The sequence below is a fragment of the Ammospiza caudacuta genome, chromosome 1 (genome assembly GCF_027887145.1).
Source record: "Ammospiza caudacuta isolate bAmmCau1 chromosome 1, bAmmCau1.pri, whole genome shotgun sequence".
Taxonomy (NCBI): domain Eukaryota; kingdom Metazoa; phylum Chordata; class Aves; order Passeriformes; family Passerellidae; genus Ammospiza; species Ammospiza caudacuta.
In genome coordinates, this window is record NC_080593.1 from 14,555,601 (window position 1) to 14,580,745 (window position 25,145).

General features: G+C 37.2%; 1 protein-coding gene across 9 annotated transcripts in view; it reads left to right on the forward strand.

Moving 5' to 3' along the window:
• Positions 1-24,813, forward strand: part of PARD3 (par-3 family cell polarity regulator) — a 444,439-nt gene extending 419,626 nt beyond the window's left edge. For 8 of the 9 annotated variants that reach the window (XM_058819864.1, XM_058820106.1, XM_058819948.1 and 5 more), the window contains 3 exons: positions 9,858-9,978; positions 19,237-19,364; positions 22,750-24,813. In XM_058819864.1, the coding sequence (XP_058675847.1) occupies positions 9,858-9,978; positions 19,237-19,364; positions 22,750-23,143 (643 nt within the window). In that variant the 3' untranslated portion in view covers positions 23,144-24,813. Of the gene's footprint in view, positions 1-9,857; positions 9,979-19,236; positions 19,365-22,749 lie in introns of those variants that run through there. The other variant, XR_009275724.1, reaches the window with a different exon arrangement.
• Positions 24,814-25,145: the final 332 nt, after the last annotated feature.

A 25,145-nucleotide genomic window follows, 5' to 3' on the forward strand; every position in this document is an offset into this window, starting at 1 on the left:
AAGTAAATGAGATCTGTTTATTGTATGAACGTTATACAAGGCTTTATAAAAGGCTTTTGCCCATATGTGGTTATGTGAATGCAAACACAGAGAGGCTGAGCAACTTGATTTTGTTCTAATGAGCGTTTCTGCCAAAATATTAAAGTGTTTTACTGCTATGCCAGTTGACCATCACCTCCTACCAGGCATTCCTAGTACCAGATTTCTTAGGATGATTCATTTTCCACCTACCTTAGGCACAATTTAACATCTAGAGTGGATTCATCTGCCCTAATATAATTGTCTGAAACTATCTTGAGCTTGTCCCTCTACTCTTCTTTGTCAGTGAAAAAAGTAATGAGCTCTTGAGAGTAATAGTTGCTTCCAAAGACAAGTACTGTGATTGCCCTCTGGGATAACTTATTTCTCTGTATTTCCCAGAGAAAGGGTCCAGCTGACTAGTTTGAATTACATTCTTGCCTTTTAAATGATTGCAGTTGGTTGCAAAAAATTGCATCTTACCTTCTCCTGGTAAATAATTTAGCTTTACTGTAACCTTTATCAGGCTAGTTGTCTTGGCAAAATATGGAAGTTACAAGTAAATGTTGTATTTTGTCTGAAGTATGAGAGATATATGCTTTTGGGTTTCTGAAATCTGCACTTGGGTTAAGACTAAACAGCCAATGGCAGGAAATATTAGAATTCAGGGTTTCTAACCCAGCGTTTCAAAGCATAGCAAGACCCTCAGCAATTACTGGGCATCCTGCAAAATGCATAAGAAAAAGAATTCCTGAGGAAAAGGCATATTTAGCATTTCCAAGAGGAAAAATAAGTGAAATAACTTGAAAATATCTTAAGTAGTAAAAGTTGAGTTCCACCTAACTCACTAAATAACCAAGCAAGTTTTTGAATAAAAGGCAATTGCTGGTTTTTTCTGTCCTTATCTGGAGATGATTATTTTTTTAATACAACTGTAATTTCACAGCAATTTATAGTTTTAAAGTCAATCAAGACAGTGTGGTGATAAACCATGATTAAAACATCTATTTACTAAAATATTCATCTTTAAAGTAAAATGCTGAAAGGATTTATCCAGAAATCATTTGTTTTGCAAGGTATAATTCTGAGATTTGTTTCTACTCTCCATATGCATATAATTAATTTTAAAATCTTATTTAGTTTTTATGCTAATCAGTGTAAATCTTAGTGATAAACTTCATAAGAAGGCAACAGTCGGGTGAATTTAGGCATCAATTCAAGTAATCAATCTTAGCTTTGATTTTATTTTTTTCTTGGTTGATTCATATTGTGTGCACAGGCACTGAATGATGAAATGCTTAACAGTAACTTCTGATTTAAAGTTTAATTTACAGATTGCAACTTATCTAGTTTGAAAAATAAAACAATGATCCCATAATTTTCTGTGTTTTATATAGTTTCTGATCTACTACCAAAGGGAGTCTCCCCAACTTTCACATAGATTTGGTATCCTAAGGCCAAGTCATTTGTGTTTGTTTGTTTTTAATGAAAAATTTCTCATTCTGCAGTTTGAAATTAGCCTATAGTTAAAGTAAGATATAATGTAAAATCAATCAAAATATTATTTGAAGATTTATAATGCAATAGCCCCTCTGTCAAAGTACAGAAAAAATTATCCTATAATTATGTAAAAGGCTGGTAAGGACAGGGAAAGACATGTGAACTTGGTGTAATGCATCATCTTTTTAATGTTCAGGCTTTTTAAAGAGATGTCTTAGTCCATAGGTCAGTGTTTGTCTAGCAATGTATTGCTTAATACTGTAGTTTAAGGAGTACTTTAAAACAAGATGTCATTTTTATTAAGGGCAAGTGTTCACAAGAGTCAAAAACATTCTATTTTGTTTTGTTAGTTGCAACACCCTGGTACTTATTCACTAAGTGTTTTCTCTAATTAAAGAGAAATAAACAACATAATATATATTTTTGAGTTTCCAGTATAACTTATGTCAATGCATTAAGCAAGGTCTAAATACTTTTAAAGTTAACTTTTGCATTGAAGCAGAGCTAAATTTCACCACTTACACTATATTTTTTAATGATGCATTATTTAAATAAACCTTTTTTTCCAAATCTGTTTTCAAATTTGGAACTTTTGAATAATTTGAATATCACTCTTGGTTTGTCGTTCAAATGGTGCAATCAGGACATTTTTTTTCTATTTTTTAGTGTTGCCAGACCCAGCATTGTTGGGAAGCAGATTTTAGAGCGCGGTGTCAGCACGGAGCAGGAGCTGAGTGGGGTGAGATGAGTGGAGGCGGCTGCGCTCTCCCCACGTCACTGCATTCACACCTCACAGGTGGTGCTGGCCACGGGCTGATGTTCCTTTTTGCAAATCCTGCTGTGCTTTAACAAGTGACTGCTCCCTGGCTGCTTCTGCTGCCCCTCTGCTGAAGGGTTCTGCCCCCTGTCTCATCCTGAGAGATCAAAGGGAGCTCTCCCTAAAGAGCTTCTAGCAAAGCAGCTGGATTAGCGTAAATGGAAACAAAGGCTGCCATGGCCTGGAGCCTGCTAGGGATCTTGTGGATGATCCCTTCTGCTGGCACAGGAGTGGCCAGCTGGGTCCAGGAGGGGATTTCTTCTCTGTGGTCTTTGTTAAATGTCTTTGTCTTGCTGTGCCAGGCAGCTCTCACGTTGGCACAGGATAGCCTCTGCTGTCTAATTGTGGGTGTTCATCAGACTTAGCAGCACTGGAGCCATCACTGTCTGTTCCAATTAGGACAGGAAGATTCTTAGGTCAGAGCCCATTTCTCACCACCTGACTTTGAAGTAATTTGGTATTTCATTTGGAATCAAAACTGCAAATTTCTCCCTTGCTTGATCGCTAGTATTTTTTTAGTTTTCTTTTTTTCATGATTTATTAAATATTTCCCTGTGTATTTCTGCTATTTCTTTAACATACTCATAAGAAATTCACAATGAGATGTCTTGTATTTACTTTTAGGTTTTGTGGCATTCTCTTTTTTCTTTTCCTTTTTGTTTTGTTTTTTTTTCCTAACTCAGAAAGTGCAATACCCTATGAGAACAGCTGTAACAAGTTGTATGTGGCTGAAAATTGGCTTGGCTTCAATCTGCAAAATCTAACAGCTCTAAAGAAAGGCTTAGACTGTGTGATAACCCAGTAGCTGAGTGTCTGTTTTCAGATGTTTATAGCAAGGTCCTAAAATCTCTGCTTTTCCTTTTAGTAGAAGAATTCCACTGAAAAGTAAGACTGGATTTCAGTCTCCGGTGTGCAGGCTCTGACAGGCTAATAAGGAAGAGTGATGGTGGCAATAAAAAGGGTCTTGGGTGCATTCTTCGTATTTCACTGGTTGTAAAATGATGGCCCTGCTACAGAAGGGCCACAGAGGGACTCAAAGTGAAATCTAGTCTGGAAAGTTTGGAGAGACTGTTGTGGTGAAGTGACCTCCCCATCAGCCCCACCTCTCCACGTTGTTTATGGCCATCACATCCAAAGCAAGTGCTGGATTTCAAGCATTTGAGGTTACTTACCTTTTCAACCTGGAGAAGAGAGGTGTATCTTTTTAATTTTTAATTATTTCCTCTGTTGAAACTGTGTAAAATGCTCATCAAAACACAATGTCAAAACTTGGAAATTAATTTTATTCACTGAAGAAGAAAGTGAGTGCATTGGAGACTTATGTACTGCATAGTATTGCAGTTGATGAACTTCCACTGTGAAGGTAAACTGGATTGACACTAAAATTCCCAATGAGCTGATTTCACATGCATACATATTGACATAAATCCTGAAGTTTAAATCCTGTTTTGATGGAATTACTATGCTGAAGTGTGTAGGTATGTGTAAAGGTAACATGCTATATCTTGCCTGTCACATTAAGCCGATCCCTGAATTTAGCTGCCTTTAAAATCTCCTGACTTTAAAGGGTATATAATGCTCAGTGTTCTTTTAGCAAATACAAAATGGCAAAAGAGGATGAGTTTTATAACTGGGTGAACAGTAGGAATAAGCCAAAACTGAAAGAGATCTGGGGGAAAAAGTTCTGGTAGAATGTATACCCTTCAGCATGCAAGAAGCTGCCCTTGTTAGAAACTAACTTTGCATGCATAATTAATTTGAGCTGCACATTTTGTTTCTTACAACTAGAAGAGGAATTTAATTCAGGTGTTTGGTGAACATATGGGGGATTTACTGTGAATTTATAACCTGTGGTTTGAGTGTAAAAGCCCAAGATACTAGCTGATTAAACTTAATGAAGCTTGTGCAGAGAAACTATTTTTATTTGCAGTTTTGTAATTCATACATTTTTTTTGTTTTTAACACCTCTCCTCTACCTTTTTATGCCTTATTCCCAATAAATTCTTTGACAGTTAAGAAAAACAAAATTAGTGTGGAATAGGGCTTTTTATGCCCTTTTCCAGGTTACAACCACGGTACATTTGTAGTCTAACAAATTTGATCTCTTGCCCAGCTAATTTTTTTTCTCGGATGACTATAGCAATTCTGTAATCATGTAACAGCTCTTTTATATGGCACTGTCCACGGCTGCTCCTGTTTGTGTACCATGTCTGGATGGGTTAATATCCATGTGTTCCTGAAAAATGTGATGTCTCAGGAAAGGACCCTATGTAGGGCACAATGGAAGGAGAGGACCAGCCAAATCGGTTACTCTAACTTAAGCCTGAGGAGTGGCATTTAGATGTCAAAAAATAAACCACAGAACAAAATAGGAGAAGACCAACCTGCTCTGGCAAGCTGGTGGCAGGAAGGAGAGAGTACAAACTGTGCTGCTGCTCAGCCCTCATCGCCTGCGCTCTGTGGGCACAGTCATCTGTGTCACTGATGATTAACAAATCTGCTTCAAGTGAGCAAACCAGCAGGCTGTGCATTGGGACGTGCTGGTAACTTCAAGGCTGGTAAAGGGCACACTTTCATTTTATTTTATGTCCGTGACTTTTTGAAATAACCTGACAGTTTCTGCTTATTCACCCTCAAGGGCCATCTGAAACAGACAAATCCATCTGCTTGGGGTTAAACGCTGTGGAGAGAGGGTGCTCGAGTTCCAGTAAATGTAGCTGAAGTTTTTATATTAGATTATCACCACTCTACTTTCTGTTGGGCTGTTTCATCCTGCTTAAGTGATGAAGAAAAGGGCCAGTTTTGTAGGCATTCAGTTAGTCCTATACTTTGGTGAGGATGTGTGCCACCAACCATGGTGTTGCCACATTGTCAATCTTCAATGTGATGGAAATAAATTTGTTTCTTGCTTTTCTCTGTGTGTAAACAGAGGTAGATACAAATTCAGACCTTAATTTTTAATATGACACAGGTAATCTGTTCAAATGAAAAGAAATTTGTATCATACAAATGGGAGATAGTTATTTGCCAGCTTGAAGCAGATAAGAACCCATCTGTGTTTTATTGCTGCTATCCAGAGATCTAAGCAGCCGCTCAGGCCGGCGAGGCCCTGGCAGCTCAACTGTGTGATAGAAGATTTCAAGGTGTAAAGAACACTGTTTGTTTACTAACCTTTTGGTTATTCCAGTCAAGTTGCAACTGCCTGGTGGTGTTGTTAAGACCCTTTTCCATGATTTTTCAGGCCAATGAATTTTTTTCCAAAGCTTCAGTCATCCCTGTTCAGTGGCATGTTTGTATCTACTTTATCACACTGAAAATCTGACTGTTTTGAAAGGAATACAGCTCTGCACATCAGTGCATGACATCACACTGAGACATTGCTTAATGATCTGAGACCTTGATGGCCATTGCTGCAACTGCTTGTTCCTGGAAATATATGACAGCCCTGGCCTATCTGAGTCTTGCTTACCATTGCATTTTTAGTCTGTGCTGCTGGTGGTGTGTTTTGAAGCAGCACTCAAAAAAAAACAACTGATTGTGAAATGTGCCATCTGCAGATGGAAGGCAATGGGGTGCCAAGTAGAGCTGTGATAGAAGAAAGCACAGATGCTTTGCAACCCGAGTAAACTTTGGCCCTAAAAGCCTTTCCTTGAATTTTATTTATTTTAAGAACAGTTAACATTGAGAGCACTTTGATAGAAGAACATCACTGGTATCTGATGCTAGGAGGTGCTAATTGTCTTCTGTAAATGCACAGCCATCCTGTTATTAAGTAGGCATAAGGGAAGGCTGTCTGGGCAAGCTGTGGTTACTGTAGAGAGCTGTAATTCCAGTTTTGCTAAAAATTTTAAAGCTAGCATAGGTTAAATCTTCAATAAATATTGGATGTATTTCAAGGTAAACTCCTTCCTTCCTGCTAGTAGTCCTCAATTCTTTGAGGTGGATCTGCCTTCAGATCTTCAGTGCATTTGAATGAAGGGCTCAAACAAAACATGGTACATTTAATTGAACTTTTGAGGACTTTCCCCATACACCCACAATGGGAATTTAAGTAGCAAGAACACCTGCAGCCTGCATCCTAGTAGCCTATTGATATGACCCTATCTTTCTTGGGTCAATTCATCCAATAAGTCAAAATTTATTTTGCTTTAGACTGGCTAAGGACACTTCACATGGGATATAATTTGTTTAGCTCTGCCCCAAGGGATAATTATGTGACTTGCATCAAGATTTTTAGATAAAGCAGAGCATCTTGGGATCTGAAAAGGAATAAAGTTAGATTTGCACTGTTGACTCCAAAATTTTATTGGTGACAGTTTTCAGTGATTATGATTTTCACATTTTCCTCCTTCTAGAAGTACTAATTGTGAGTTGAATGAGATACCAAGTGGGTGTACCAAGTGTTCCCTGAGTGCAGAGGGAGTGCAGTGGGAGACATAAAAACCAACAAAAAAAGCACTGATGATAAGAGTAACTGAATGAAGAAAATCAGAAAAAAACAGAGGTGACAGCATGACAGGCCAGGACAGAGATGTGCAAGCCCTCAGCGGTGAGAAGATTAAGGCAGCTGTAATTTTACCTAGAGAATCAGAACAAGTTTGAAATGAAAATGGAAACCAAAGGAGGTGAATCGAAGATATAGTCTAAGCCCTCAAATAATCTTTTAAGAAATGTATCTTAGTGCCTCCTTAGCTGTCTGCCTTTTCCTCTTCTAAATAAAAATATTTAATTTTTTTAGTATTATTAACCCACTGACTTATCTCACTTTATGTTTCTTAGAGACTTTTTGAGCTCAAAGAAATTTGAGGAGATACAGAAATGCCTTTTTTTCTAATTTTGCTCTTTTTTCTTCTGTGAAATAGTTCTTTTTATAATTCACTTTTGCAATTTTCTAAATCTGAGTCATGTCCCTTGCTTTTCAGATAAAATAGAAATATTATGTTAAAAGATTTATCTTCTCTGCCATTATCAAACCTTTAATAAGTTTGAATAACTTTTCTTAAATCAGCATGACTTCTTTTTTCTTTTCACTTTTTTGTAAGGGTTTCTTTGGCATTAAAATAAGTCCTTAGGTCTGGAGAGAAGTTGATCATAAATCCCAGGATCCTCCTTGTCCTTTGTTACTCCTCTCTGCAGTGTCTGCAGGGTGTCAAGTTCATGCATTTGCTGTTTGGGAAAAGACACATTTTGGCTTCATGTCATGGACACCATGAATTTATTTTCTTGCTGTTCCTCTGATAAGGTAGTTGTTTTAATGAATAAATATCACAAAATGTGCAGAAGCCCTCAGGTCCATAAGAACCCTTCCAGCAGCCCATTCTGGGGCTGGTGCAGTGTACCCTGATAGTGCACAAGGTTTAGTGCAGTACTTTGGAGTTCACCTTCTGTCTGCCATTGGGTAAACTGCTTCAGTGTCACTTCTGCACTGTGCTCCCTAAAATCTGAAAAAGCCTTGGTTATGGAACCCTGATGGTTTACCCATCATCTTGAGTACCACAAGGTGTCTATGGATGGCATTTTTTCTAGTAATTTTTGCACAGAAATTCAATGGCTTTTCTCTTTCAAACATGTTCTTATGCCTGAGATTTCAGTATTTACTATATTTTTGCTTTTTAAGTGCAATTTATCATATAGGAAACACCTGTCTGTGGAAAGCAGTGGGCTACTTGTTTGTTGGATTAACAATAACAGTTTTAAAAATCAACAGACCATTTAACAGACCATTTAAAAGTGTCTTGTCTTATATTGGATTGTGATTAATCCCTTTAAAATGTGAAGTGTATAGCAATGCATGGGAAAAAAACAAGTGGTTGTATAGTAAAGCTAGGCAGAATTTGACAATAAGGAATAAATTTACATAAAATAAAACTGTAAATGGAGATAAGCTGTTTCACAAAATGAAGTTGAATTAAGGAAATAAAATTAGCAACACACCTACAATGAAGTGGAAATCTTGAAAATACCAGTATTTCATTTCCACCTGTTCTAAATTAAGCTTTCTTTTAACTGTACTTTTCAAAATGGTAATTTGCACATAGAAATTGACTTACTCTACAGATAAAGCATTTCCTAAAGCTCCCATTTGGGTTTTAAAAAAGCATGAAAGAAAACACTTCTCTATATTCCTTCCTTTTCTTTGCCTTTGGTTTCAAATAAATTTTAAAAATAAATCAACCCAAACCACTTCAAAAATTAGCCTTTGCCAGAACCATACTAATTTTTCTGTCTGGCCAACCAAGCACTGATAAACTCTATTTATTGGCTCTGAAAAGAGTGGGAGGTAATGTCTCAAACATCTACAACCTCCAATCCCCTGCACCTACCAGTCCCAAAAGACATGGAAAACAGTCACAAATGGGGTCTAGAATTGTCTCTTTTCATACGAAATGAGATACAGGATATAAATTCACTGTGTTTTATTGTACCCTGTGTCTAAGAAAGGAAATCTATGGAATTGCTTTCCATTGTCTCCCTGCAGATTTCTCTTTTGAAACAAAGTAATAGATGCCCATTCCTCATCAGCTCTTTTGAAATAAACAATGAAATGCAGGGCACAAGAAGCCCACAAGAATAGATGAAAATGCTTCTGGTTAGTCTTGATATAGCATATTTGTTTGTCAGGCTTTCTGTGGCTCCCACATTAACGTGTTTGAAAGAGCGGGGTTGTAGGGTCAGGTGGGAGCTGCACAGCTGGAAAAATGTCAACAAGATTAATAAATACCCACTTAGCCCCTTCTCCATGAAATAAGCCATTCCTGTGCATATTTCATTACATGCACATGGTTTCATGTACACCTGCACCGTGGAGTGTGGATTTCTGGGTATTGTGGAAAAATTGATGGTTTTGAAGGATTGAAGGTCCTGGGTGTGCTGGTTTGTATCAGTACCTCTGGGACTGGGCCCTCCCCAGCCACCAGTGTCTGTGGGGCCAAGTGAAGCCAGCTCTCATCTGCTGCCCAGATCCATTCCTGCCTATGGCCCTGTCAAATGGATGGCTTTTTAGTGGCCCCCAAGCCTTTTAATGCTTTCAGACTGATCAATTTAAAAGACTTGTTAAAAACAGAACTAAGGGATGACAGGCTCTTATTGATTGGGGAAAATAACCAAATTTTACATAGGTAGAGCCTCCAGACACTGTAATTAATTTGATGTGAATAAAGATCAGATAGTACTACAGTTTATTGATCGGGGAAAAGTATCTTTCTTGTTTATTCAGTAGCAGAGATCATTAGGACTTTTAATTTCCCTTTATGTTAAGTCTGACACTACTATATCTATTCTTCTTCATTCTCCAGGAGTGACATATACTGAAAAGGTGCCAACAGCTTATGATAATTTTTAGGAATATTCTTATTTTTCTTGTCCTTGCAACATCTGAAATTTCTTTATTAGACAAACAGCATTAATAATCTTTTAAAAAAAACTAAAGATCTTTGGACAAAATGCTTGTAAATTATTTTTACACCCAGTCACAGGTGGCAGTTCCCAAGTATATTGATCATTTCCACCCTTCCTGTTTCAGCAACAGATCGACCCCCAACAACCACGACCGGATACAGCGCCTGCGCCAGGAGTTCCAGCAGGCCAAGCAGGACGAGGATGTGGAGGACAGGAGACGCACGTACAGCTTCGAGCAGCCCTGGGTGAGTGTGCAGGGCCTGCCGCAGCTGGGACACCCGGCTCACTCCTGCTCCTCCTGGGTGGGTTGGGAGCACGCCAGAAGGGAGGCAGGGTGCTCTGCCTCCATGCTTCTGCCCTTGCTGTGATCCCCAGCTTTGGTTCATTGATGTTTACTTCAGTTCTAAACTTCTTCAGCCATCTGTCATGGGTGCAGACAGCATTATTTGCTCCGTGGTTAGACCCTTGACTCTGGGAGTTACTGCTTGGATTAGTATCAAAGGCAGTACCTATTGATCTGAAAGTTTTAAGGAAAACCAGAATAAAATACATACTAGCAATAAATAGTGGAAGATGTAACCTTGTAAATGCTATTTTCTCTGAAGCAATATCACTGTATTTAGTTATTTTCATAAAGGCAGAACTATGTCTTTTCACAGTAAAAGAGAGATGAGCCTCCTTTACAGTAGCACCACTCTGACACTTACATTAGCTGAGACAGTTCTGTATTGAGATATATGTCCTAATTGATCTTTTAAATCCTATTCAACTGATCCAGTAATGTGATACAATTATTTAAATACTTGTGCTTATCTTGATTAACATAATTGAATGAATTAGTGCTGCTTTTTAATCAATTACATGTCCTAAATTAGGATCCTTTAAATATGAGGCAAAACCTGTAATTTTGTTGAAAATTCCATGATAAAGACAGCGAGCAACTTGTTTGTGTTCCCAAAAAAGTGGGAACTGTGTGATGACAGCAGTAGAATCTCTCACAGCTTCCTCTGAAGCAGGTGAGGTTGGTGAGTTTGAGTTGTTGTTGCTCAGCATTGCCATGCACACTGAGGTGAGAATAGCCAAAGAGCCACCATGTCTGTGTATGAAGTCACTGGGAACAACAGTATCAGGATATAGGCTTCTCTTTTCTTGTATTAGAAAACATCTAACTTCCTCTGAAATGGAATAAATAATATAAATTTGTTTTTATGAGCAGATGCTTTCAGTTTGAGGTGGGGGAGACAATGCGCTAGCTCATCACAGGGAGTTTAGCCATTTGGGGTAGGTTGGGGGTGGGTGTAGTTGATACCTTCTGTTACCCAAATCAGCTACTGTTTGGTTTCCAAATGAGAGATTTCAGCAACATTCTTGGGAAAACTGTGTATGAGAAAAGCTTGCACTCTTAAAGACTTGAGAATTTAACTACTGGAGGTCATGGGCCAAATTGTTGTATATCTAAATGCCATAGCAACTCTAGACAGTCAGCTTGGCTTTTATTATACTTTCTTGTAATGAATGAGAAGAGAATTATTTGGATGACAGACTGATTACCTTAGGAATGGAATAATTTCCTAAATTCTGGGTCAGAACATTCACCTTTCTATTTTCTCTTATTCAAACAAATGTTATCTCTCTGTTTACTCCCCTTCTACAGATCATGCAAATGAGCTCAAAGTGACTAATTCAGCTTAATGTATTAATATTAGTTCTGAAGCTTATTGTTGCTTTTGTAGGAGCTGCTCTGTTGTTAAATACAAAGGTGACCAAATGTTTTATTTTAGATAAGTACCTTAAAAAAAAGTTGCCCAGAGTTCTATTTGACTTATAATTTTATTTTTCCATCATGTACTCCAGCCTTTCAAGATCACAATGCTTGGAAAGGATAAAGCAATGATCTCATCCATTTCAGCACTTCACAGTTATTTCAGTTTTAAAGAGCCATACCCTCTTTTTTAAGGAGTGTGTTGTACTACTTTAACATGTTAGTCTAAAATGATGGACTTTCTTGAAACAACCTCTCAAAACAGATCCAGAGGTGTTATAAAATACCGATGACACCAAAAAAATGCAGAATTGGTTTATAATACATGTGTAGGAAAATACTTAGATACATTCATCAGTGTGTTTTCAGTCCTCTCCATCTGTGAGCTGTTGGTTCCAAACCACAGCAACGTGCAACTGTACACGGGCCATTGTTGAAAAGAGAGTTTTCACCTGAGGGAGGTGGGTTGTACAGCCTACATAAGCAAAAGGCTTTGCATACAGAGAAGCCTCTGAGCCCCAAGGCAGCAGCCAACTCTGACCTGGTTTGGATAGAAAGAGAGGAAAAGCCCATCCTTGGAGAAGTGTGTGCTATGAGGTGATAAGTAGTTTGCATTTCTCATTACCAAGCTGATGGGATGGTTGAGGACAGAGAGTGAAGTGCTGATGTGATGGAGGACTGTTGGTTACTTTAAGGAATGGAGTTTGCAGTGGAAGTAATGGATGCTGATGGAAATCTGGCAGCTCTGAGGATATTCAGAAGAGCTCAATGCCTCAGAAACCCACTAATATATTATAAAAATGGTCCTGTAAACCTCACCAACTCCAATTCCTCCCAGATTATTAATGGCCTGTGACACAGGAGTCCAGTTACCTGTGGCAGATACCTTCAGCCTCCTCCCTGGGTGGGAGGCAGATCCCATTCCATGGAGCACAAGTGGCTCTGAGTGGTACCTGTGGGTGCCTGCCCATCCCTCCTTGCTGAGGCCCACCAGGTGAAGGTCATTTCTCTGTACTTGAGCAATGCAACAGCACTGGACTTTTTGCCCTACTATGTTTGTCCTGCCAGTAAACAAAGTACTTGACTGCCTGTGAGTGTTCAACAGCATCAGGCAGCTGAACAGACACAAAAAGTGATAGTGCTGGAATGAGACGACACTGTCTATTAAGCAGCATAACATTTCTGCTCAAGGCCATTTGAATGACACACTGTTAGGGTTTAAATAACTGCCTAAATGTTGCAACATCCAGCCATGTCTAAAATTCACTGGTTCTGTAAGCTGAGCCAAAGCTTTATGGAAAAGATTTTTGCATTTGTTTATTTTAGGATGACTTTCTCAGGCATCATAGCTTTTCTTTTTTTTCTTTTATGTGGTGCTTTTTATGTGTTTGTGCTTCAAAAAGTGAGGTACAAGAGGCTTTCAAGGGCAATACTATAGGCCTGATGTTGCATGGAAAAAAAAAAAGATAAAAATAACATAAAATTTAATTAATCCATTTTAATCCTGCTGGTGTTAATTCCAGTCAAAGTGCAGAAATGTGTATCTGGACATGCAGAATTGCATGGAATTACAGTGTGTCTGCTAGTATTTAAGGCCCTTGATGTTGCTATGACACTTTTATACCAATGAGTATTCTTTTGGGGCTGATTTTTCTGTTTTGTACCAAAGCTGAGCCTGTGTTTTCTGTGCTTTTCTGGATTGTGTTAGGTCTGCTGAGGCTTACCTTGTACCAGTTCCAGACTTCGGGGGACTTGGTTGTAATTTGTTCCACATCTTGTATTTCTGCCTAGTCACATCTTGATTAACAGACACACCCACCCCTTCAACAACAAAACCACAGCTCTGTAGCCCTAAATGCCATGGGAGTGAACAATCCAATTTAAAAAAAGAGCATTTTAAATCCATGGAAAACACTACACCTGCTTGCCAGTTCTGCTTGTGGAAGCACACCAGTGATCCAAAAAAGTCCACAAAGATGCTTGAGGGACAAAAGTTGGTGCTTTATTTCATCATATTCAATACAATAATTGGTGCTGAAAATGAGAGGTGGCAAATTCCATTCACAAATACATTCATCTCCAGTCGTCCTGGATCTATTTAAATGACAGGAAAAATCTGGTGTTGAGAGAGCAGCTAAGCCAAATGTACTTTAAATATTTAGGAGTCAAATGAAAATGTGCTTGATTTTCTAAAGATAACAGCTAAATAGGTCATAATATATACACTACCTGACTTGGCTGAGTATAGCTTTAATTACATGGACAAATTTGTGAAAAGTAAATAATTATATGATTTTCATAGAGGAAAGACTCCAGGAGTCCTAATAATATATTTATACATGGCTTGATAACTAAAGGCTCAGAAGGGCTGGGGTTTTTTTCTGCTTGGCTATTTTCTACTGTTTGTTGTTGTGTAGGTCTTGTCTCTATAGAAAAAAAAAATCTTTTTATTCTGTTTAATATACTTATTTCTTATCCCTGTAGTCAAGTCCTTGACCTTCTCAAAGCCATACTAAATTCTAAATAGTCTAAGATTCTTCAGGAAACATTTTTATTGCTATAACTTTGACTATAGCATATTAATAATACCTGAAAAAATGAATAACAGACTTTATTCAAAACAAACATTGTAAAGTTTATATCAGTCTGTAAATTATGTAGAATTACTCAACATATTAGTGAGAAAGAGAAGTATTGTAATAATTCTTTCTATTATTAATCCATTTCAAGCATCTATTTTAGGATATTTTATGCAAGATATTAGGCAATATCTAATGGAGTATTGCAGTAGACAAAAACCTTAGAAGCTAAATTGCAGTTTCTCCTATCTCACAATCTCTTTCAGAGAGGAAACCAAAATTATTATTATATTAACTTTTAGGAAAGTGTATCCACAGGTAATTTCTCTTTACCTGTGCAGTTAATATCCATTTTATATATCAAATCTGCAAAGGATTTAATAAAATACCAGCAATTTTTGCTAAGGTTTAGGCTCTAGCTTTAACATTTTTTTATTTTTACCTTTTTTACCCACTAGCTTTTATCTACTGATATATTTGAAATTAAAAAATTAAGATATAAGATTTTAAAATGAAATTAAGCCATTTTAGTTAGTAAAAAAACATATTTATAGCTCACAGTGAGCACAAATACCTCAAGTAGAATTTCAGGGCTTAGTGGGTTTTTTTTGCCATACTGAAGATTTTCCTTCTGCTGTTCCTAATAGAGAACAGAAATCATTGTTCCATTCTGCTCAGCTTCCTACATATACACCACAGAAAGGTACAGAAAAGGATGTGATTTTCTTATTACATGTTGCTTGAGTTAATACATGCACCTGTTGGCAGTTTTTAAAAGACATGCTGCTATATGTTCTGTTCACCATAGCAACATAAACACAAAGATGGAAGTAAAAATAGTTTTCAAGGACATATCCCCGAGACACTGAATGTTTTTTATCATTCTGAATTTTGATATACACAGTTACTGGATTGTCTGTCTTCTGTGCCAAGTACACTTACACATAAAGCAGGCAAGGTCATTTAATCTTATCTATTTCTAATTAGTGCTGCACTATGAGAACCACAGACTTTTGGGGGGCCGTGTGCCTGCCAAGTTCCCAGGTGAACTTGAAACTTCTTGGTTAAACACAGAGCTTAATCTAGGGGGAAAAAATTAGCGCATTTATTTTAATAAAATAGTGGAGTTTTGTAACAACTGGGAACATACTAAGGGACTTGCTCCTTTAGTTAACTATTTCTTTATCAACCCAAAGAGTTCTGTGACTGAGTAAGCACTTTTCCCAGCTTGTCCCTGTGGCTTTAGGCTGTCAGATGGGTGTGTCACTGCCACTGGCAGATCTCCTGTCACCTGAACTGGTTGGGTCTCCTGGAAAGCCCTGGATGGCCCCATGATCTCCTCTCTGTAATTCAGTGGTCTGTGCCATTCCTGAGGGATCCCTGCTGCCACCACACAGCACTACCCTGTGTGGGTACAAATGCCACAGTGCAGGGACAGAAGCTGTGTGAGCAGCTTGGGATAGGGATAGGGAAAGGGATAGGTAGGAAAAGAGAGGAGGGACCTTTGTCCCTAAAATATCTTGCCCTACACTGCTGATAATGGTCACTGCAACTTGAGGCATGAGGGTTTCATGTTCTCTTACAGATCTACTCTCTGTAACAGAACATATAACAAAAAACTTTGTTTGCATAAAATAAGAAGGTAGAAACTTTAAACTTTGCAGTCCTGGTTTTAAATTAATGCATCTTTGGGAAGAGAGCTGTGTAATTTCATCTATCTTAAAGCACAGTATTATGTCCTGAATATTGTTTAACAATGCTGAATGCACTATCATTGCCACTTAAATGTATTGTGGAAGACATGAACATACATTTATTTGTATAACTCAGCCTTGATTGTTATTGTGGCCTTGACCACATCCTAATTTAAAAGGTCAGTGCTTGTCATACATCTCATTGCAAGCAAGGCCAGAGTTCTTATCAATCTGTTCTGTGAGGACCGAGCTGTTGCCAGCTTTGTTGGATGGCTTCAGGTTGTTATAATTGTACTTAGCCTTGTGTTGACATCAGTGTTATAATTACTGTGTTACATGTGTTCCTTGTACACATTTTTTTGCTCTGTTGAAAGATCTGAAAATTGTGCAACATTCTTTTTCTTAATTTTCTCCATTTTATGCTAAACATAAATGAACTGGGTATTTATATAGATATATGTTTAGGAATGGATTTTATTAAAATATATCTGTAGAAAAGCATAGTATGAGAACTGAGACAAAATTACCAATTTGTTTTTGAAGAGTAAAGTTACTTATTGTATAAATATTTTTTGTTCAGTTACTTTAACCAACAGCACATTGAAAAGTTATATCACTATATGGAGATTTGTGTTTTACTGAGCAAGTGAAGGGTCCAAAATGGAATATAAAAGACTTCCAAATGGAAGTCTTTATAGCATCATAACCATATATCAAGGGCATTCACAATGGTATCACTGAGGTTTTGAATGAAAAGTTTTAAAAGAACTGTTTTTTCATTAATAAGATGGTTGAATGTACCTGTCTATGTGTATATATGTTATGATATGGAATTTATGATTGCATACAAAGGGAGGATTTTTGTGTCTCATTAAAATATTTTTGGAAATGAGATAATAGATTCAATTATATGAACAGCTTATTGTAGATGTGAAAAACATTCAGACTAAATTTATGTCCTTTCCAGATTAGCTAAGTATTGCAAATCCCCTTAGTTTAACAGGGCATACCTTCAGTAAATCAGATAATGGATTTGAGATGTTTGCATTTAGACCCATCAAATTATAAATGTCATCCATTAGATGAAATTCTTTCTGAACTGCAGAGAATCCAGACCTGACTCCTCAGATCCTGTCACTCTGGCCATGCACTACAGCAGGCAGACAGGAGTGACAGCTCCTGCCTCTATTGAACCATTGGTTCCTCGGTGCATTAAAAAGAAATATCTCTGAAGTTACATTTTGATCTTAGTCCATTCATACTGCATTAGGACTTTCAGAGCCTTTGTCACTTTACTGCAGGCTTTTGTGGTAACTTCATCTCTCCACACGTGTGTGTGTGCTTTCTAGGTGATGCATTTTATTGTCCTGTATAAACCTAAACTGAGCAGCAGCTCAATCCTATCTCCACCTTTTTGGTGATTTAACCATTCTCTGTGCTGTCAAATTCTTTAATCCATTATATTTACAGCCAACTGAAAAAAGTGAAACTGTTTTCAAATAAAGAGAAGCAATTTTGATTTCATGTCTTATCTGTGATAACTACTTTCTCACATATGACATAATGTAGCTGCAAGCTTTCCAATGTTGTTGAAGTGAAACCCATGAAATTAGGAGATTGGCTGTAAAATCTTAGTTTAAATGTTTTTATTCTTTATGGGGAAGTTGATATGGGAACTTCTGAGTTTCCCTCTGGTTTGCTGTAAGCTGCTTATAACCACACAGGAGAGAATTCACAAATAAACCCTATGATTTTCAGGTAATCACTCCCTTCCATAAGCTGAGCCCTTCAATAAAATATCAAATGTCAGAAGACTCTCAATAAAGTCAAGAAAGTTAGAAATGTTGACATATGCAATAACTGAAATGCTGCTCTGTATGTGTAGCCCTTGTTTAATATAGTGGGAAATCTCTGTGGGGGTTGTTGGTTTGGACATACATATGTACAGCTTATTCATCTCTAAGAAAATTTCCCACAAGGCTGACACATGATTCTGTTTTCTCAGTTTGTTGCTTCATCTCATCATTCCTAAAGCATTTTTTCATTAGAAATGCTGTTTCTAAAGTAAAAAGTAAAGTAAAAAATGCTGTTTCTAGAGTAAAAAGTAACCTGTTCTGAAATACACATTACTGTTACATTCAGGATTCCCTTAAATGAGTTCACAGTTATTCCTAGTCTGTACTTTCACATTCTGATTCTATCATGCAGTAATCTTCTTATAATGGGCAAATTGTATCTGTTAAATTCTGAGCTGAGACTGATGCTCTGACTGAAGTGCCTTCTCATTGACAACAAATTTCTAAAAGTTGTACACCTGTTTAAAACTTGTTGTTTCTGGCTACCTGCAGGTGCAGGACTATAGTCAGACACAAATGACAACTCTAGTTTCTAAAACTTGTCTTCTATGTGCAAAGCTTTTGGAAATCTTTTTTCTCTTGCATATATTTGTGAGCTATCTCTTTCTGCTGCAGAAATTATAATAGAAAAAAACACAAGAGATGTTTGTTTTGAGGAAAAGCAGAGATAAAAAGGCAAAACATGCTTTTAAAAGTAAGTCTGAGACAAGCTCTTTCAGTCCCAGGCTCAGACAAGGGGTTATGCTCCCTGACTTCCCCATATTTAAACTTACATATTTTGAAGAGTACTGGTAATTTTAAGGAGAAAAAAAATAACGCTCTGTTTCTTTGTAGACAAAACCTTATTAGTAAAACAACAAGAAAAGCCCATAGCTTTTCTTTGATTTTTGTGACACTTTATTTTGCAAAATGAAATCACAAAATCTGAAGAAAGTGATAGGTATCTCTACAAAAGTAAACTTTTCCATGGTCCAAAGTTTGAATCCAGCCATTCAGTCAGATATTTAATACTCTCTATTTCCAGAAAGACCATCCATTTTCACTTGCTTTTAGTATTGGCTTAAACGTTTCAAATTCTCGCCTCATCAAGATCCTACTCAGAGATACAGGAGTCCTCATTGACCACAAGAGACTTGCTGAATTTATCTATTTGATCATATTGAACCAGAAAATGTTTTCCCAGTCTTTGGGCCAACTGAAAAGTAGGATAGTTCCACTAAGGCAGAGCATCACTTGAGTGGTTTGGTGAGGTTCACAGGAGCTGCTGTGCTCCTTCCCTCCTCCAATCCTTAGGGGGGGTGTAGAACTTGGCATTAACATGGCTAGGCTAACTTACAGTCTGAAAATCTGTTCCACTGACTTAATTTAAATTACAGTGTTGTCGTACAAGCATAACCCATTCTGGATGATTCTTTGCTCATACATCTCAGAAACAGAATTTGTAGCACAGGCCACTGTTACGGGTCAGAATTTACCCTAATTATTGTGCCAGAGCTGCTTAAACTGCAGGTTAAATCAAGTATCCCTGTATTTGTACAATAGCAACTTAAATGATAGCTCTTTTGTGGGTGTTTTCCTGCTTTGTTTAAGACACTTTCATTTTGTTTTGCAGCCAAACACCAAGACATACTCACAGAGTGGCCGGCACTCCGTGTCAGTGGAGGTCCAAATGCAGCGGCAGCGGCAGGAGGAACGGGAGAGTTTCCAGCAAGCCCAGCGCCAGTACAGCTCCTTGCCCAGGTATGGGAACCCCCAAAGCTCTCTGTGCCTAGGAGCCTGCAGCTAATTTCATTTGTGGTGGAAAATGTCAGACTTTGTGCAGAAACTTTTGTTCAGCATTGATGTCAGGTGGAATGTATTCACTGTGGAAGAGGCATAGAATTTCTTAAGTGAGAGCATGTGGTAGCTGAGAATTGCTTCAGAGAATTTCTTCAGAGCTGATTTCAGGGGAATTTGATGACATTCAGCACCCAATAGAATTGAAATATTTAAACAAATCTATTCTTTGTGGGACACCATCCAGTTTAATTTTCTGCAATTACAAAAGTCTCCTGAGCATGACACGAGGTGTCCCATTTTGATATGTCAGATGATTTTTTTTTCTCTTGCCTAATTCCTTACTGGGTAGAAATTCTATCTTTGAGATGTTACTATGCAAAAAAATTAAAAGGGGAAAAAAATTTCAAGACCTCCAACAGAAAAACATGGAATGTGAAAATCACCCAGGAAACCAAAGGTCTTCAAGTCTGCATATATACATTTTTTAATAGATATAGAATGCTGAAAATTAATTGATTTTTTTGTGTAAACAAAGCTATGTTTTTTTTTTAAATAGTAGGTGTTTTAAAGGACTAGTTGTTTCGGCAAAATGGCTTTTACTTGATATTTATTTTAAGAATTAATAGAAGTTTAGCCAGCTTGTATTACAAATTAACTCTCATAGTTAAGCATTATGCAAATAGTCTTTGCATTTTGAAATATCAGCAATGGTTGAATGGAGAATAATTTACACCAGAGCTTGGTGTCAAATTGCTTTCAAATAAGGCTGTATTATTTTTCATGACTTGTGTGGAAATGGTGTGGAAAAAAAAAATGTTTTGACAAGATATGTTTTACCAGGTCTAACTCTTTTTTTACAAACAAATATAAGCCTTATAGCAAAGTTATCTAGCCATGAACTCTTATCTTAGCAGTATCTTTGAAAATAAAACAGTTTCAGATTTTCAAATGCTTTAACACCTTTCAGTGTAAATTTTTTTCTGTTAAGTTTGGAAGGTGGGAAAGAGAAATGTAAATTTCCTGTGTTTTCTGAGATTGTTAGTTTTTCATCTTGAAAATCTTTATATCCTCTCTTCTTTTTATCTCTGCCTTCCTTTGGAACTGACCACACCTATTAATGTCATATTGTTTCTCCTAAGAAATTCTCTTTCAGTTATGCTAGCCTCACTCAACCATGTTAATTTATAGTTTTAAAACTATTATGCTTAAAACTTGCTTCCCCTGTTCACAATGGCTGGTAGCATTTAAAAGTTGGAATCAGTTGCAGTGCTGTTCAGTGGCAGAAATTAAAAACTCTAAGGTGAAAATTAATCTACAAGAAAATTAATCAACAAGAAATATGAAAAATAGATCATAGAACAGCTCATAGAAATACTTGTTTTGAAAAGAGTTACTGAGAACTTTACTCAAGGTGGTTTTCAACATGAGAAATGGCTAGCAATCTAGCAATACACGTTACTGTGTAATTAATGATAATTTAATGGATTAGTGTGAGCTCTCTGGGTGTTTCTGCTGTGCTGAGAGCAGACAGAACTGCAGGGCTAACGTTCAGCACTGTAAATACCACAGTACTCCTATAACAACCTGGGGCATTGAGTTCTCCAGCTTTACACACTGTTCCTACACTGTGACTGATCTTTAAAGAAATCCTACTGTTACTCTGAAAACTCAGTGTTGCAAGCATGATTTTGTAAGGATTGAAGTTTGTACACTGGCTTCATTCTTGAGCGTTGTTGCCTTTCATCCTGTGAATTCTCGAAGAGCCTCCTATTTTTTCCCCTTTGTACATTCAGATCTTTAGTACTGAAGGCAAATAAACTCTTGAGTCAATTTTAAAGGAACTTCCCAGAAAGATGGGGAAAGTGTGCCAACTAATTTTGAACAAGTACCAGAAAACAGTCAGTAAATTAAATTAGTTCAACTAGTCATCCGCTTGTCCCATGTGAAAATGTAAGAGCAAGGTTTGACTCCATGTTAATTTTGTATTACTTAAAATTTATCTTGCTCTAGATCAGGAACCTGACAGTTTCGTAGCCTACAGAGGTTCGTTCAATTTACTCTTGTTCCAGGGAGTGATAAAACATGACTCAGAAGCATTGTTGCTTTGGCAAAGTTGGATATGAGATTACCAATAACAGCTATAAAAATTTTGTAAGAATTTACATTATGTTGTAACTTTTTCTGCAATAATTCACATTCATCTTGCATAATATTTTTCATCCAGAGGCCTCAGAATCAGTTATGAAATAAGGTAGATATGGTAATTTTCAAATTATACATGTAGAAGGAAGATTGCAAAAACATTAGGTGACTTTTTACTTTTAGTAATGGTAGAAAAATTTTCCAGTTCTCCTATCTCTCCACTGCATATTCATTGGATGAGGCCACACTGTCATATGTGATGACATGAAAAACCAAGCCATATATAAACAACTAAATTATTTTCTTATTGATTTATGTCGCAATATATTTTATTTTATTGCTTGATTCTCATACTCTAATTTTAGTCTCAAAGTGGGTATCTCTTTTGCTGCAGCACAAAATTGTTTTACTTTATCACCACCAATCTTATTTTAAATTCATACAAGCATCTAGCAGTTTGATAGTAAATTAAAGTTATTTCAAAACCATAATCTGTCTTCAAAATAATGTGGTGATTTATTGTGAAAAGAGATAAGAATTTGTAATTCCTGTGTGTATTTGGCCTACTTATCTACTCCCTGGAGCCAAAAAATGAGTAAAAAATGTTATCTCTGCCTCTTCTTTTATGAAAGCTATAGCAGACTGGGAAACACTCCTTATAGCACAAAATTCCTTAGTTCTGGACATGGGAGGAAGAAACTGGAATTACCTCTCAGTAATGGGCTTTACCTTCTGACTTGTGCAGTGTTAGGGCAGGTGTTTTAAGGATCTGCCTGTTGCACTTGATTAAATAATCAAGTGTCAATTTTTCATGAGTGACTTTACAATGGCTGGCTGTTACCTGCATTTTTAGGGAGCACAGAAACACCTGTGGTCTTTCCTAGTCTGCAACTGAATTGTAACACTTTTCTTGAGAACATGAGGGTAATTGTAGCTGGATGGGTTTTCATGGCATATTCCTCCTGCAGAGGCCTAGAAATATAGTTCAGCTCTCTAGGAATTGTTCTCCCAACAAAAGAGACAAGAAATCATTTTGGGGCAGAAGAGAACTGCGACTCTAGAAAGTGACTTCTAGAGAATGCCATCTCTGGGCAAAAGCTGATGGCATGGCAGAAGCTGTTTTCTTTCCAGTGATTGTTGTCAATAACAGTCAAAAGTGAACCAGAACATTTGTCTTAAAAACCTTTTTCATTTTTCTTTTCAGGCAAAGCAGGAAAAATGCCAGTTCTGTATCTCAAGACTCCTGGGAGCAGAATTATTCCCCTGGAGAAGGGTTCCAGACTGCGAAGGAAAATCCCAGATATTCTAGCTACCAGGGATCAAGGAATGGCTACATGGGGGGACATGGCTTTAATGCCAGGGTGATGCTAGAAACACAAGAACTGCTCCGTCAAGAGCAGAGGCGGAAAGAACAACAACTGAAAAAAAAAACTTCTTCTGAAGGGCCTAGCAACTATGACTCGTATAAGAAAATTCAGGACCCTAATTATGCCCCTGCTAAAGGTCCTTTCAGACAAGATGTACCGCCTTCACCATCTCAGGTAGCGAGGCTGAACAGATTGCAAACACCAGAAAAGGGAAGACCGTTCTACTCCTGAGGTGAAGAAAAGGAGGATCAACTTACCATGCAATAAGGAACATTTTCATATAAAGACTTCTATTTTGAAAACTTTTTACGCTGATGGTACTAAGGAATATATCCATTTTCTATTTCAGTGCCTTTGGAAATCTGGGCAAAGCATTGGTGGGCCTTACGTCTTTGCCGTTCTGTCCCAAGTGTTGAATCCATGGAAGGGCATTCCACCATTTGACAATCATAGTGGATGTGAGCAGCGCTGTCCCTGCCTTCCTAGTTCTGTAGCCCAGTCCAGTAGCTGTCAATGGCTTTTTGCTAGGATTTGTTGTAATGTGTTTTACTTTGCAGTGACTTATTACACCATAAAACGTGGCATAAAATTAATGAATTTGAGGTTGAAGGAAGCATTGACATGTCCTGTATTATTTCTCTCGGTTCAGAAGGAGGTGTACATATCGCTCTTGAGTGGATAAGGCTGAGCTCTACTCTGAATTGCAGTTGGAGTTCTGATACGTTTTATGGTGGAGTCATCACCAGTCTTTGTTGATCAATATTTAAGTGTCTATATGCTGAAAAACTATCCTTCTTCTATTATGCACATACGCACTCTTTTTTTTCTCTCTCTCCCCACTCTGAGCTTATTAGAAAAGTCTTTATCCTGACTCATGAGGAAAACAATATTAAGCTTTCAGTTATCCTGAGAATCCTGTTCCAATTGCCTTATAATCTTAATGCACAGTTCATTACAAATGAAATAACTGGAGAGAGATTATTTATACAGACACAGGGAAGCCTTTGATAAGTATATTTCACTATTTTATTAAAGATGGGAAATTATGAACACACATGCAATTGAGTTCTGCTTTGCTTTGCTTCTAAATTAATTTGGTCATATGACATTTGTATCTGGGAAAAGAACTAGGGAGGGTGTCGTGTCAGCTCATCTAGTACACAGTAGTCTTTGGACAAATTTTGGAGATAGCTCCAAGTAAGAGCAGAGGAAATCAAAGTTTTTCTTTTGATCAAATACCTGTAAAGAGAACAATTCCCTCTTTTTAGGCATTGTGAATCTTTGTGGACAATTTCCTTTGTGCTTCCATATACCATATTGTTACATCATGATGCTACATTAAAAAGAAACCTTTAAGTACATGAATGAGAGATAAATGGAGAAAAGCTGTTACACATCATCCTGAAAACATGTCAGTATCCAAAAATTACTAAGAAAATGATTGCTCTAGCAGAGAGTAATATTTGAATGTGCATATGGGATATGAGAATTTCTTTTGCAGCAGCTGTTTTTCTGTTTGTTGGTCTGAACTTCATGTATTGTAAAAAATATAGCTGGGTTGCTGAAGTGCCTGCAAATCCTGATGTGAAAAGGCTTGAGAATGGATCTCAGCATATTGTGTAAAAAAAGGAGAGAAAGCAACAAAAAAAATCATGTATTGCGTGATTAAAAAAAAAAGCCTATTTTTTTTTTACTGGCACATTTTATTTTTGCGCCAACTCATTTCTAGAATGTATGTGAAATATCAGCACACATATCTGTGTCTTTTATGCCTGTTTGTTAACAGTTTTTGTTGTTAATAATGTACTCCATGTTTAAAAGTTTTCACTGTAAGCACAGTGACGTTGGATGACAGTAGCTTTTTTACACAGAATTTACAAAACTGTGTAAAATGGCTTTCCTTGTACATATGAAATTTAGAATAAAAGGCTGTTTCCATCCTTGTCTTGGTATTGCCTGTAGACCCCTATGAAAACTGCTGCAGATATTGAGTTCAAAAAATTCCCAACAGATGTTGTTTTATACTATTCCTAATGGTTTTTGTGTGTGTGTGTGTATGTGATGAGAAGAGAAGAGAAGAGAAGAGAAGAGAAGAGAAGAGAAGAGAAGAGAAGAGAAGAGAAGAGAAGAGGAAAGAAAAGAAAAGAAAAGAAGAAAAGAAAAGAAAAGAAAAGAAAAGAAAAGAAAAGAAAAGAAAAGAAAAGAAAAGAAAAGAAAAGAAAAGAAAAGAAAA